At 43.0% G+C, this 15,124-nt stretch overlaps 1 protein-coding gene across 4 annotated transcripts in view; it reads left to right on the top strand.

The window, feature by feature from the left end:
- The first annotated feature begins 436 nt into the window (after positions 1-436).
- Positions 437-15,124, top strand: part of Ssbp2 (single stranded DNA binding protein 2) — a 254,278-nt gene continuing 239,590 nt past the window's right edge. For 2 of the 4 annotated variants that reach the window (XM_041663319.1, XM_041663317.1), the window contains exon 1: positions 437-604. In XM_041663319.1, the coding sequence (XP_041519253.1) occupies positions 543-604 (62 nt within the window). In that variant the 5' untranslated portion in view covers positions 437-542. The remainder of the gene's footprint in view (positions 605-15,124) is intronic. The other 2 variants (XM_041663320.1, XM_041663318.1) reach the window with 1 other exon arrangement.

The raw sequence follows: 15,124 nt of genomic DNA, 5'->3' as shown, positions 1-15,124 counted from the left end.
TGGACCCGCCGGGCGCCCCGAAGTCTGGGGCCGCGGCGACTCCCGTTCCGCAGTCGCTGCCAGGCACTCCAGGCCGCACTTTCCCCTCCTCCCCGCGCCTTCTCTCCAGTGAGGAGCCGGGCGCGGGCGGTGCGGGGGGCGGGGCGGCGGCGGAGGGAACAGCCAGTTGTTTAAAATCCTTCTAGAGCAGTTTCTAATTCCCCCCTAGCGCCCGGGTTCGGAGGGGGAGGGGGAAGGAGAGCGGGGAGGGGGGGGGGGGAGCGCGGCGGAGAGGGAAGGAGGGAGGGCGGGAGCCGGCGAGGGAGGGAAGGAGGGAGGAGACTGCCGCGAAGGCCCAGCCGCCGCCGCGCGCTCCGGCAGGCCGGAGGGAGGGGGAGGCCTGTCAGTCTCGCGCGTTGCCAGGGCGAGGAGGGCGGAGCTCTGGCGTGGGGCGGCCAATGGTGGGGGTGGCTGCGTGGGTCGCCATGGGGACGGGGCTGTTCCCGGGGAGGCTGTGATGGGTTGACAGGTGCGTGACAGTGGGAGCTGCTCTCGGCACAAGCATGTACGGCAAAGGCAAGAGTAACAGCAGCGCCGTCCCGTCCGACAGCCAGGCCCGGGAGAAGTGAGTGTCTCCGCGCCGCAGCCACCTCCGCCTTCGCACGCGCGCACACTCGCGCACGCACTCGCACTCTCCGGGAGCCCCAGCCACACGGCCGCCCCGCCGGGGAGAAGGGGGGAGCCCGGGGGGGTGGGGGGGTGGCAGGGGGAGGCGCGGGGCGGGGGCGCGCGGCTCGGGGGAGCGGCCGCCTCCACGGGGAGCCCCCGGCGGGTGGCCGCGGGCGGCGGGAGGGACGCGCGTGACGGGGGGCGGCGGCGGGGATGGAAACTTGTTTTGGGTGGCTGAGGGGAACCACCCGCGGCTTCACCTCCTCGCAAAGTAACTTTGGAGCTGCGGTCCAGGACGGCCGGGCCGCTGCGCGCGGCGGGCTGGGGCGGGGGGCACGGGGTGTCGGGGTCCGGCGGTGGGCCCCCCGAGCGTGGGGCGAGGAGAGGGCGGCGGGCCGGGCGCGCGGAGGGCGGAAGCGGGGCCCCGCGGGGCGCGGAGGGCAAGTGCGGGCGTGGGCCGGGCGGGCTGGGGGACGCGTGTCCGCGGGTTCTCCCGGCGCAGGCCGGCGGGGCGGGCGGGCGGGCGAGCGGGGCGGCGAGGGAAGTTTGCGAGTGGGGGCGCCGAGTTCCCGGAGGGAGAAAGTGTGCCGGCCCGCGCGGGGTCGGCCGCAGGAGCTTGGCGCTCCTGCCTCTCGCGGCACACCGGCTCTGCGGCGGCCCCAGAACTTTTTTGAGACTTGCTGTGTCCCCGGGGGCGGTGGCCGCGGGCGCGGAGGGCAGGTCCCGTGGGCCGTGGCGGCGCCGCCGCGAGGAGGGCTGTCCGCGGCGTGGACGCGGCGCGGGGCGGAAAGGGGGCTGCGGCAGAGATGCTGGGCGCGAGCCGCTTGGCTGGGTCGTGGGAGATACAGGTGGGAACTTCGGTGGGAGCCGGGAGGACGCGGGAGAGCCGGGATGCCACGGTCGCGGCACGCTGCGAAGCAGGCTTGTTGGCTGCTATTCTTGTGTACTTGTAACGGCGATTTGGTTGTTACTAAAATGAGAGCGTATAGTGACTGTGACACTGAGGAAGAGCCCTCCCCCCTTTTCCTATGTGCAGATGTTCAGACTGATTCCCTGTAAGTGGGTCTGCTCTCAGGGTCAGGCTTATCCTTGTCATTGAATACACCGTCTTATTGAGGGGCTTCAGGCTGGAGGAAAGCAAGAGCCCTTCTCGGAGGTACTTTGGGTCCCTGACATACAAAAATAGCTTCACAAATAAAAATCTAATGTGTAGGCTACCGAGTTTCCCTCCTTGCTTTAGGCAGTTAGTCTTACCCTTGAAAGTTTGTTGTGCCCTAGGGATGGGAACATTTTCTAATCTTCGTGTTGGCAGCAACACACATAATTCCCATAGGATTTAGAGGTGGCAGGCCTTGATGTAGGAAAACAAAACACAACAACAAAAAATTAATGGAGAGATGCTATTGCTCCCTCCACCCCTGCTATTTTTAAGATCTTGCCGTGACAAGGAATATATAAAATACGTAGAATTATTGCCAGTTTACTGGACTTGGAGTTCTAAAATACTAGTTTGTGCTTATTAATCATTTCTGTGGCTGTACTATATCTGATACAAACATCTGAAGGAGGATGCTTTGATTGTAAAGTACCTGGATTTCACATTATGGGGAGTGGAGGAATTGTGATGTATTGAAAACAAAATCTTATCGGGGGGTTGCTATTAAATTTGGTATTAAAATAATTTGGGATTTAGCTGGACTCCCAGGAATGGCTGATAATCAGCTGAGTTGATTCTATAGTCTCATGAATTAAAAAAAAAACAAGAATAAAATTGTTTAGTGCTGAGACAACGAGGAAGTTAGACTGGGTATGTTCAGTCTTTCCCGGTGTCAATTCTGTGATTCTGTCAGAAAAACAAGCTATTGCCACTCTTGCTCTCAGATCGTCAAGCCGAACAAGTAACATCAACATTACTTAGGAGCAAAGTAATAAGGGCTCTGCTAGATGGTGCTGTTTGATTTAAATATATTTCTTCCATTTATTACAATTGGCAATAGGAATTCGTAACTGTCTTTGCTTATGTACTAGTTAGCTGAAAAGGCCCCCTTTGGAGAATTGACAGTGGCTGTTCTGGGTTCATCGTTTTTCTGCGACAATTTTTAGCAGATATAAGACAAACACTGAAGAATATACCATTCTTACAGAATAAATATTTTAATGGGAGAGTTGATCTAATCACTATTGTCTCTGTGTTTACTGATTTCAGAAGATAGGAAACTTGAAGCTGTCATTAAAGGAATGGCAGTAGACTTTTATTTTTAATTTTTAAAAGTGGTAGATTTTAAGAGGTAATTGAGGGATAAAGAATTATCTAGTAAGCAACTTAAGACTGTTCCATTCTTAAAAATCACAAATAATTTGTATTTCAGTAATAAGAATGAGTGCATTTTTTATAAAACTATCCTGAAAATGAGTTGTGAATAATGGCAAACATGAAGTAAACATACTAGCTTTATAATTAAGAGTTATGTTTTCTCACACAGCTTCATAGTGGAGAGCTGATAAGCACTTACCTGTATCAAGTCTTTGCTTTCTCTTGCAGTAACAAGCCACTATATGAAGTACTTGAAAATAATTTGTGGCTTGCACAGTTTCTAAAATTTTGTTTTTTAGTTTTGATCAGAAAATTGGCTACAGTCAGATTAATTGTGTATTTTGTTGTTTTACCAAACAAACGGGTCAAGCCTACTCAAAGGTTTGCAATAGATTTAATTGATTGAGCCGCCCCGGAGGAAGGTGGGATGTTTATATAGAAATTTTAATTCTGACCCTGTTAGATTATTGCCAGTGGCTTTAGTACTTTCCTTATAGCACTGACCAAAATGATAATTAAATAATTATGTAATTAGTTATTTATATTTAACTTTCCCTGTAATGTATGTTTCTTTTGAGTAAGGGACAGTAGTTTTTAATTTCTTCTCTAAGCTGTCTTTGACGTTAAGAACCCAGCCATCGAATACTCAAGTACCAACTTCTTGTCAGACTCACAGGAATCCTTCCAGTGGGAAGAGTTTCACGTAAGGACACACAAGGTTGACTTCCATATTCTATTAGCCTAGTTTTATTTCAAGAATATCCCCAAACAAGAATACAGTAATAACTGTTGCTTTTTGCCATTGTGTGTGCCATCACTGTGTTAAGAGTTTCATGTTTATTTTCTCTTCGTTCGCATTTCTTCTCGTTCTGCCAGTAATTCTGATGTATAGGTTGCTTTTCCCTCCTCCGCTGACAAAACAAGACAGAATCCCTATCTGATTAAGTAACTACCCAGGGGTAAGGTTATTAAAAAAATCGGAAAGCTGTGTTTGGAACAAAGATTCCTCCAACTTTGGCACTAGTTATTGAAACTGAAAGGCACACATTCAGTGACCAGGTTACCTTCACTGTCTGGGAGGCTGTCTCCGATTTAGGAAACAGAGTTACATAATCAGCTAGGACAGAATCGAGATTTGGTCAGCTACGCACTCTTAACCATTGCTGCACCCTTGTTCCTACAGCTTCCACATTGTCAGGTTGCAAATGTGCATGTGGTCTGGGAGAAGACACAGGAAATTTAGGGATGGAAGTTGGAGACCTAAGTAAAGAAGAATCTTTTTTCCTTCAGATTTTCTTTCTAGAAATTTTGTTTGATCATTAACAATTTTAAATTACATACAACAGTTGTGAGCAGTTTCTATATGAGATGTGTTTAACTTTAAACCACACTACCAAGGAACTAGTGATGAGCCTATGAATACTGATACAAGTTTTTTTTGTTGTTGCTTTTTGAGGTAGGGGCTCATGTAGCCCAGACTAGCCTCAAATTCCTTACCTTCAAAATCCCTAGAAGTTCAGGTTGACCTTGAACTTCTCACCCTCCTGCCTCCTCCTCGCAAGTACTGGAATTATAGGTGTGTCCTACCACACTTATTTTTCTGTGGGATTGAACCAGGGCTAGGCAGGCAATATGCCAACTGAGCTACATCCTCAGCTCCTACTTTGTTACCATCATGTTACGATACTGCAAGAAGAACTTGCAGGGAATTGAAGATGAGCATGGGAGGCCATAGTAAACAGTGCATTTGCAAAGTAGTCATTAGACTTAGAAATTAAATTATAACATGAGACACTTAAAATAACTTTGTTTAGAGACTCGCTTTTATAGTTGACAGTTCTGAACACCACTTCCTATGTGCCTCCTTTTAAGTGGCTACAACCTGAAAACCATTTACGTGCTACTGAGTTTGAGTTTTAGGCCTAGTACCTGCTGCCTGTCACCTTGTTCTCTCTTTCATCATTAAAGCATTCCCACCAAACAAAAATTGCAAGTTGTTGTTGTCTTTTTTTTTTTCCTGAAGAAAATTAGGTAGGTGAACTAATACAGATCTCTTTAGAAACTTGTTTGATGAGCAGTTGATACACAACTAAAGATTTTTAGTTTATGTGTTTTGGGGAGGGAGACTGGGAGTCGAATTTAGGCCTTGTATAGGCAAAGCACACGACCTCCACTGGTGACATCCCAGCCCACAGGGTTTCTAGGGCCAATGAGAGGTCTTCATGGGAACAAGAGATACTGCCTCTTTTCTCAATTTCCAGGATGTTTTCTCTAAAATATTCACCAATTTGGATTTGAAATGTCATCTTAGCTTGGAGAAGTTTTTCTTTTGATTGATGGCTTTTATTTTAGGAAAAGAATAAAAATCCCCCTCCCCCTGCTACCCTGATTTTGAAAGGAATGACCCTTAAGAAAGAAGTTGAAAGTCAGTTACAAGATCTCCTATTAACTTTGGCTGGCCTGGAACTTGCTGGGTAGATCAGGCTAACGTCAAACTTAAGAGATTCCCTTGCCTCTACATCCCAAGTGATGGGATTAAAGACGTGTTCCACCATGTCTGACAAATTTTAGTATTTTATGCAGAGATTTATTATTCTTAGGGATGGTATTATAAATACTGTATACTTTGGGAGCTATTTAAAAATGTAAAAAGATTATTTTCATACTTGCAAAGCCACTTTGCCCATAAAACCAATTCAGGATGAAGAGAAAGATCATTAAATTTTAGTCTATCGTGGTGCACCAGACGTGGCTTACATCTCTGATTGCTACTGGAAGACAGACTTGAGTTGTTTAAAAGTAAACCACGTTCTGGAACAGGGACTGGATGCCCAGGCGTAGGCTGGTTTCGAGTACACCCCTGTAGTTTACAGTTCCAAGTGTAATTTGAATTGAGAGTCTTCCTTTTTAGAAGCATGGAGATCATAACCGTGTATCAGTGTTGGAACAGAGGATCAGGACCAACTTGAGACCTGTAAAACTGTTTTGAGGCAATGCAGTTTGAAGGCGTGCATAGTTACAGTTGTGTTTTGGCATACATTGGGATGTTCTCTACTACTGTGACATGTTGCTTTGATACCATTGTGAGAAAGTCATTAAGTATTTGTGTGCTGGTGACATTGTTTATTGGCAGTTAACCCTTGGTAAACATATGCCAAGCATTTAAATTTATCAAGGCCATATTTTTTTTTTAAAATCTACTTAAAACTTTTGATTAATGGAATTATATGTATTTGTTAATTTTGGAAGATAATTTTCCGATAAAATTAATGGAAAATACTCACATTTTAAGAGTGCTTATCAGATTTTGTATGTATTTTTGTATGCATAATGGCTATTTGTATAAAACATGTTACTTAATTGCATGATGGAGAGCCTCTTGACTGTTGCACGTAAACTGCATATACACTAAAAGGTAGGCAGGGTAAAGATGGCGGCCTCCATGGTCTCTTAGCAGCTCTTCTGTCTTCCCCAGCTGTCAGTCTGAGGAGTTGTGTGAGGACCCTGCAAAGCCAGCACCGTGGGTCACAAAAGCAAGAAGAGAGTTTTTCCAGGAAGGTTTTAGATTTGGTGTTGGCCTTGATGGATGAGTAGTATTTTGGTCAGAGTAAGTTAATGGCTAGAGGATTCTCAGTAGTGGAGGTATTCATATTTTCAGATAGGCACAAGAGCAGACATTTTTCTGAACGGGTCGAGGCAGTCCTGATGGAGTGCGGGGACATCACCTGTTCATCACCTGCCTGTTCCTGTGTCATCTGTATTTCATCTTCCTAGCCCCTTTTTCACCTTTTAAAAACAGACATGAGTTGGTATCATTTTCTGGTAATGATAGAACTCGTATTTTACCGTAAGAACTCTGATGATTGTATTTCATTGAGGAGTCCACCATCCAGTGAGGAGCCATTATGACATTTTACATCAATTGAGTTACAGTGAGCTTGAACCAATGATCCGGACAAGGGATTATTTTGGTAGTCTATCATTTTTACTTTATAGACATGCTATAAGAAAGAGTTCAGCATTGTCTAAACTGTAGAAACTGAAACATGGCACTGTTTTCCTAATTTTAAATGTTTTTATACCAGTGGTTATTTAAGAGTGTAGTTTTAATTACTATTACATTTTAATTTTAATTCATTGTAAAAATCAAGTCACATTAAAGTACAAATGAAATATTTGTGAAGAAAGGGAAGACTAGCATATGAAAGTTGTCCATTTAAGTTCAAGAGTTGGCGCCCAGAAAGGGTGGCCTCTGAAGCTCAAGGCCGCTTTTTAAGTGACCTGATTCCTGCCTGTTATCTACTTTACCTACTTCAAATCTGAGATTAAAAAACCCAAAAGCTACTTTATGGATCGTCCAAGTCTAAATAAATGAATTACTGTGTAGCACGTTATCTTACATAAAAAAGTGTTTTCTGCAAAACCGTAATACAGACCATTTGCAGTTTTGTCTTAGGAAGCTGCTGCTTAATAGTAACAAAAACTGCAGTCCTCTTATTTGAGTATTTTGCTCGCATTTGGCCCTTATATTACTTCATTTACCCTTCTGAAAATCCCATAGGGTTTGTGGTACCTCTTAATGAAACAAAAGAAATTTAACAGTTTACAATGTCTTTGGCTCTAAGTATCAAAATGGCATAGAACATGGCTTAATTAATCTGGCTTAAAAATTAGCCCCCTCTCCCACAGCATCTGAAGTAGTCCTTCAGAGTTGGTTGAGTAAATCAAGAACACGACAGTTGAGGATCAACTTCTCTGCCTTCCCTCTAGTGTTTCTGTCATGGTTGTAACAGGTTTGTCATAGGTGCCCAGCATTACTTCTTATAAAAAGTGAAAGACGGGAGAAGGTAAGATTTTTCCTGTATGTTTCATCGAGAATGAAGGAAACACCTTCGTGAATTGGGAGGCTCTGTAGTGCCTTACCAGAAACCAGTTGCTGACAAATAGTCTTGCCGTAACTGGCTTAAAACCAGTCATTATTCACTCTGAGCTAGAAACATCCCTGCTTTCTCCCTGACGGCCTAGACAGCAGGGAGGACTCAGGCTGATGGAGAGGATAAAATGAGGCTTGCTCTCACGGACGCTTGATGTTTGTTGCAGTAATGTGTACTAATAAGTAAATAAACAAATGTAGTAGGCAATTTTTGGACAGTTATATTGGCCATAAAAGTAATAAAATATGGGGTGGTAATAGAGAATGACCGGAAAGCTGTATTAGATTAGGCAGCCACAGAGGAAGCTTCTTGGAGAAGAAGACATTTAGACAGAGACCTGAGTAATTAATACTAAAAGGAACAGTGAGGGCAGGGGGTTTTCAGGCAGGTCTGAACTATCATTAAGGAAATATCTCTGGATAATTGTTCAGCGACGTGTAAAACAGGAGGGAAGGTAGGGGTAAAAAGTGCACTTATCTGATTTTCTGTTATTGCTGAGGAGCCAGGGTGTGAATCCAGTTGGTATGCAGCCTTCCTAGGTGGTAGGGTGAGGATCTCTAAGCCCTGGGGGTAGAGTTGTTCCTAGGAGAACAGTAAAGCTTTTATAATGATGCTGCTGAGAGGAAAGAGCTCAGTCTGAAGTCCTTACCGTGTAATGCGGGGCCCCAAGTCATGTCCCCAGTACTCATGGAAAAAAGTAGGCTTTGGTGATGTGCTTATAGCCCCCTGCTGAGAGGCAGAGACACTCAGATCTTTGATCTCTCTGGCCAACCCGCCTAGCCTACAGTCAGTAACCATGCCTCAAAACAAGGTAGACAGCGCCTCCTGAGGAAAGGCACTGAGTTCGTTCTCCAGCTGCCACATTTACACACATAGCACACACAGCACACACACCCCACCATGTACACATAAACCATCACACATACACAAAAAGACATAGGTTAATGAACTCTTAGAGCTGTTGGATTAACAACAGATGGTATAGTTGGAACTCTTACTTCTAATCTTCCACATAAGTTTGGATGATTTTCTAATAACCCTCATTGACCATTTTTGCTTCAAAATTAATTATATGTCTTCTGTTTGGTTTGCTGTCTTATTTCTCAGTTATATTGGACACGAGGACAAGATGACTTGTTCATTAATGCATTTCCACTGCTTGCTTAGTACAGTGCTTGGGTTTATTATATTTGTGACATAAAAATGCAGTCAATTTCTTATATACCACTAATGTGTCATTATATCTAGCTCATATTCTCCCCAGTACTTTCAGTGTTTGATACTAGAATTATATAATTTCTAAAGATTAAAAACATGTAGGTTTAAAGTAGTCTTTTTCTGAATTTCAGAGCTGGGAATATTACCTATATATAAAATGAATATGTGTAAATATTTTCATAGAAAGTTTGACAACCTATGCAATAAATATTTAATATAAGTAAAGTTGTGTTTCATATTTTTCAAGTATTCTAATATACTTTAAAAAATCTCCATTGATTGTCAAGGTTTATAAATAAAAATTAGTTTAACTAGGATAATACAAGTAATGTGTGGCAGAGCTAAGCCACATTTAAAAAGATATATTTTTATTTTTTAACTAGCATGCACAATCTGAGCCATAATTTGAATGTTTGCTTCCTTTCACTAGAAGTTACCTGGCCCTTTGATTGGGAGATGAATGAAGGTTCAGCTATCAATTTGATTCATTAGAGTATCATAGATTAGATGTTAGTTATGAGTTTATTTAAGATGTGAGTTACAAGTACTTTGATTAAAAGAAAAATACATATTGTTAAAGTATGCTAAACATGATTTTATACAGTGACATAATACCCAAAGGACCATGTCATGAATTAAATGAACAAATCTGATTTAATTTTACTTAAAAATAATTTTTACATATATATTTTGATCATGCTCTTTTCATCCCTTAACTCCTCCAGATCCTCCCCACCTCCCTATCCACTTTCACTCTCTCTCAGAAAGCATAAGCAACAAAACCTTGAAACCCTAAACAAACAAACCAAAAAAAGTAAGACAAAAAAACCAAAACCAAACAAAAAGTATACACATACAAAACAAAATAGTCTATTTTATATAGGACAACCATTCCTGGATATGGGGCTTCCCCTGCAGCTTGGTTCAAATATACCCAGTTATATACTCTTGGAGAAGTGATTTTTCTCTTTGCTAGTGGGTATCAACTCCAAATAGCTTCTTGGTTAGTGGTGGGACGTTGTGTGTGCTTTCTCTTCTCCACACTGGGATTCTGTCTGGTTTGAACCTGTGCAGGTCCTGTGCATGCTGCCACAGTCTCTCTGAGTTATGTGTATTAGTGCTGTTGTATCTGGAAGATGCAGTTTCTTTGGTATCACCTACCATCTCTGCCTCCTCTTCTGGATAGATCCCTGAGTCTGGGGAGAGGAGTTTGATAAAGACAGACCACTGAGAGCTGACGACTCCAAAGATTCTTTCTTTGTGCACATTGTCAAATTGTGGCCTCAATATTAATTACCATCCACTCCAAGAAGAAGTTTCTCTGATGCACTGATGCCTGGGTATAGCAATATTTCATTAGGAGTTACCTTTATTGCTATACCTTTAGGAGAGTAATAGTGTCAGGTGTTTCCCCAAGCCTATGACCTATATTGTCTCAGTTTTTGGTCACTTTAGCAGGTCAGATGTGGGGTCCATCTCATGGAATGGGTCTTAAGGCCAATCAGAAGGTGCTGCGTTACTTTATAGCTTTTGTGCCATTGTTGTGTCAGTATATCCTGCAGGCAGGGCTGTGTAGTGGTTGTGGGGTTGTAGCTGAATAATACTGGCGATCACTTTGCTCAGCTGCTGGCACTACGATGCTAGGCAGGAGGGTGACACTCTAGTGGGCACTGGCTTGACTTCTTCATTCTCTGGGATAGAAGTCGGGTGTGTTGAGCACCAGGGTCTTACTGTCAGATTGATGGAGGAAGGTCATTGGCTAATAAAGGAACTGCCTTGGCCCATTTTATTGGTTGAAAGATAGGGGGGAGGAGTAGGCAGAACAGGACGCTGGGAGGAAGAGGAAGTGATGTCAGAGTCTCGACAGCTCTGCTCTCGGGAGCAGATGCCTGAGAGAGACACCATGCCCCGCTCCCGGGATGAAGCTCCGATCCAGGATGGACTAGGCTAGAATCTCCCCGGGTAAGCGCATCTTGGGGTGCTACACACAGATGATTAGAAATGGGCTAAATTAATATGTGAGAATTAGCCTAGAAGAGAATGGGCCAAGCAGTGTTTAAATGAATACAGTTTGTGTGTTGTTATTTCGGGGCATAAACTAGCCAAGCAGGCGGCCCGGGTGCTGGGAACGCAGCCCCGCCGCTCCTATTACTAGAGGGTAACCAATAGCCTTGGTAAACAACCTGTGATATTTGTGGAGTATCTACGGAAACCCACAAATCTGATTTTTATTTGAAGTTTTTAATGCTGTTCTTACGTAAATGGAATGTTGGATGCAGGATTCAGGGTAGCTTTGACCTTGTATGTTTTTGTTTTCTGAGATAGGGCATTGCCATATGACTCAGGCTAGACTTGAATCCAGTGTCTTTTCTGTGTTAGCATCTCAAAGTTAGGAATCATAGGTGTGTGTACTGTATCTGCTAAGTTTTAGATTTCTAATTTATGAAGGCAAGGCAGTTTTTATCAGTGAACTCTTACCCATTCATTTGTCTGTTTTCTGGCAAGTTAAAATAGGGGTAGGGAAGGAGAAGTTCTCCTCTCCCCTCTTCGTACTGTGTTAGCTTTTTAAGGGGAATGGAGATTAACTTTATTCATTGTTTGAGGGGACTCAGGCCAGGGTTACTTGACCCTTTGCAGTTAGGCTCAGACTCAGGTGGAGAAGGTTCTTACCTTGGGTTGGAAAGCAAGGAGGGTGGAGAGGGCTTGGGTATTAGGTATCACGTTTTAAGGTGCACTCAAACTACCTCCTTCTTCAGTAGGCTCCACTTCCTAAGGTTTCAAAAGTAACTCAAACAGTGCCACCAGCTGCTGACCAAGTGTTCAACACACAAGCCTGCAGACACATTTCTTGATCAAAATATAACACATACCCTCTCTAAAAAAGGAAGAGAAACTCTTCCAATATAAATGATCAGTATTCTCCTTTACTGTAGTAAAATATGTATAACATAAAATCTAACATTTTAAGTAGTTTTGGTATGCCGCTTGGTGTCATTAATCATCTTCATGTTGTGCAACCCCTGCCTCATTTTCAGAACTTTTTCATCATCCCAAGCTGAAACTTTGTGACCGTGAAACAATAGCTTCGCGCTCGCCTTTCCTCTCAGCATCTGGCAACCACTGTCTATCTTTCTGTCTTTAAGAATATTCCAGGAGCCTCAGTAAACGGAGTCAACAGTATTTGTATTTGGCTTCTTGTTTAATCCTACAGCAGCTTATGCAGTAATATATTTCTGATTTTAAGTCGGGGAGACTGAATTTCAGAGAGGTTTATATGCCATCTGAGGAAACTCAGTAAATTGTGCACCCTGTGTCCAGACTATGGAGTGTTCAGAGAGGTTTAAATGCCATCCAAGGAAACTCAGGGAATTGTGCACACTGTGTCCAGACTGTGGTACTCATTTTAACCATTATTACTCAGTGTGTTTCTTTGCGTGACCCAGGAGAGGGGAAAACATGAATGTGAGTGATACAGGGTTGGGGTGGGAAGCAGGAGAATGCTTGGGTTGTTCTGTTGATATACAGCCATGATTTTTAGTTGGAATGGGAACTAACAGAAAATACAGGAGAGGTTGAAGGAAGATTAGAAGCAATTTACACCTGCTAAAAGGGTGGATAGACTCATATTGTTTAGCTGATATCTGAGGCTTACCATCTTGGATATAATGCTTATAAAAAGGAAGATATTCATTAGGAGCTCAGGCTTCATTCTTTGCGTAGCACTGACAAATTTTCTGTTTAAGTGACTTTTCTTGGTAAACTTTGGAATCACAAATAAATAGGAAAATATAACAACTAGAAAAAACATACCCACCTGTAGTTATGAGTTTTCTTTATCTGTAGTCTCTCCCAATGAACTTGCGTCCTGCTATGTTTACTTGTTTGCTTTTGAACAAGGGCTTCTGGAAAGACCCATGTGGTCCAGAAGTATTACAACCATACTAAAGTCTATTACCAAAAATTTCTCTGGAAATGGCTACTAGAAAGAATAAAAACAATTCCTTTGTTGTTTTTTTTCATTATGTACTCTTTGTTGCTTATGACTAGATTAAAATTATGAGATGATTACATTATATCAGATAATGTAAAGTAATGGCAGTTAATAGGAAATTATTGCAGTGTTTCAGTATACATTTTTTAAACCCTGAATTAAACTTAGTGATTGATATTCTTATTCCTTCATTTAAGATTGTCATGGAAAAACTTGATGCCTGTCATAAAATACCCATCACACACAAATATATACATAATATGCAGTACTCAGTTCATTTTGGGGAAACCTTGCTAATTCATTTTGAAATCAGATTGTATTGAGTAAGTTATGTGAATTGTATTCAGGGCCAGAAAGATGGGGAGGATATAGGCAAGTTTTTCCAGAAACTTAAAAGATGTTGAGGCCGTTTTTTTAAAGCAGTGATATCACCCATATGAAAACTGATAACACAGCAGGTGCCGTGACAATGACAGCTGACTAGCTGTTCCTGTGTTAGTGTTGGGCCCAGCACTGTGGCTTCCTCAGAGGGATACTGAAAAGTGTTGAATGAAGGTATGTGCAGGATTAAAACCTGGAGGGGGCAATCCAGCTATTAGAAAGAGTTTAGTGCTTCAGTCAGATCAGTTAGCGGAATCGAGGGAGAGCTATGGTCGCTCGCTGGAAAGGCCAGCCTCCCGGAGCTGTGCTCTGACAAGGACCATTGCCACTGTCAGCCTAGCAGGGAGGAGCCTTGGGGCTGCTGCTGCTGCTCTCCTCTGGTGCCAGAGGTCAAGGAATTTCGGTGATGCACAGTCCTTAGAGATAAGCCTCCCAGGTCTGTGGAAGGGTGGAAGCTCCAGTGATCTCAGGAGACAAAGGAAGCAAACAACACAATATTGAGGCTTTGATTATGTTTTTAACTCTGGAACCAAGCCTCCCAGTTCTTTGTGTAGAACAATCTTAAGGAAATAGAGCTTCAAAAGTCATTTCTTCCAAAGTAGCATTTAAAATTAGCTTAAAAATGTCTCTGGGTATATATTTTTATATGTTGTGAGATGGGAATTGCATTAGTCCTGCTTCCTATTATCTATTTCTTTATCTATTAAAAACAGAAGTGCACCATTTGTTCTGTGTTAGCCTCAGTTGAACACTCCTAAGTCACACCAGTTAGTTCAGCCGTCTCTGCCCACTCATTCAGACCCAAAGATAGAACAGTTTGGGGGAAATTGTGTATGTAGAACTTGGAGGAGGTACTAGATCTGAGAAGGGATGGGGCAGAGACGTACTATTTAGAAGCAGAAAGTGCTTGCGTTTCGAGCGTTGTGCAGATGCTTCTGATAGTTGATTTCATGTTGCTAATGAAGGAAACCAAGACTGTCATAAACCACACTTGACAGAGTTGGTTTAGCTCCATGTCCAGGTTTAGCTTATTCACTTAACAGTGACTTCATGGAGTATGAAATTCAAACATAAATATGAATTTATCTTTAGTGTATAGCTTGATGAAGTTTTACCAACAATATACAGGTGTAATAAGCACCCATAAGAAGAAAAAAGCTCAAAAAGATCATGTATGTCTTGCCCTGCTCGACTTATACCAGTGTAGGTTAGTTTTGGGCCTTTTCTAGGGCCTGGGTGTCCTTCTGTTATTTATCATTTGAAGACGGGAGAAAGGGAATGCTTTCTTGGGGAAATGTGGAGGGAAAAGAGGAAATTGAAGATAAGCAATGGAGAATATTTAAAAGTCAGGTAGATCAAGAGATTGAGATCTAGACTGAACAAGATCAGCAAACAGAAATGAGGGGATTTTGGAAAACTTGGCATCACATGTCAAGAGAGGAGAGTTTCCAGAAGGGAGGTGTGGGCTAACTTGGCCAGGTCTGGAAGAGACAGTAAGATGTTAAACAGGACTGGATATTAGGATCATGATTGCTTCTGTGACCTGAATGAGAAAAGCTCCAAAGGAGTAAGCTCTTCAGTTAGCATGCATGCAGTGGGCCCCTGTTGTTGGTTTTCTTTTTCTTGTTGGACAGAATC

This window comes from Microtus oregoni, unplaced genomic scaffold (genome assembly GCF_018167655.1).
Source record: "Microtus oregoni isolate MIOR12 unplaced genomic scaffold, Mior012 000014F_ref0000157, whole genome shotgun sequence".
Taxonomy (NCBI): Eukaryota; Metazoa; Chordata; class Mammalia; order Rodentia; family Cricetidae; genus Microtus; species Microtus oregoni.
This window is presented reverse-complemented; position numbering and strand designations above follow the sequence as displayed.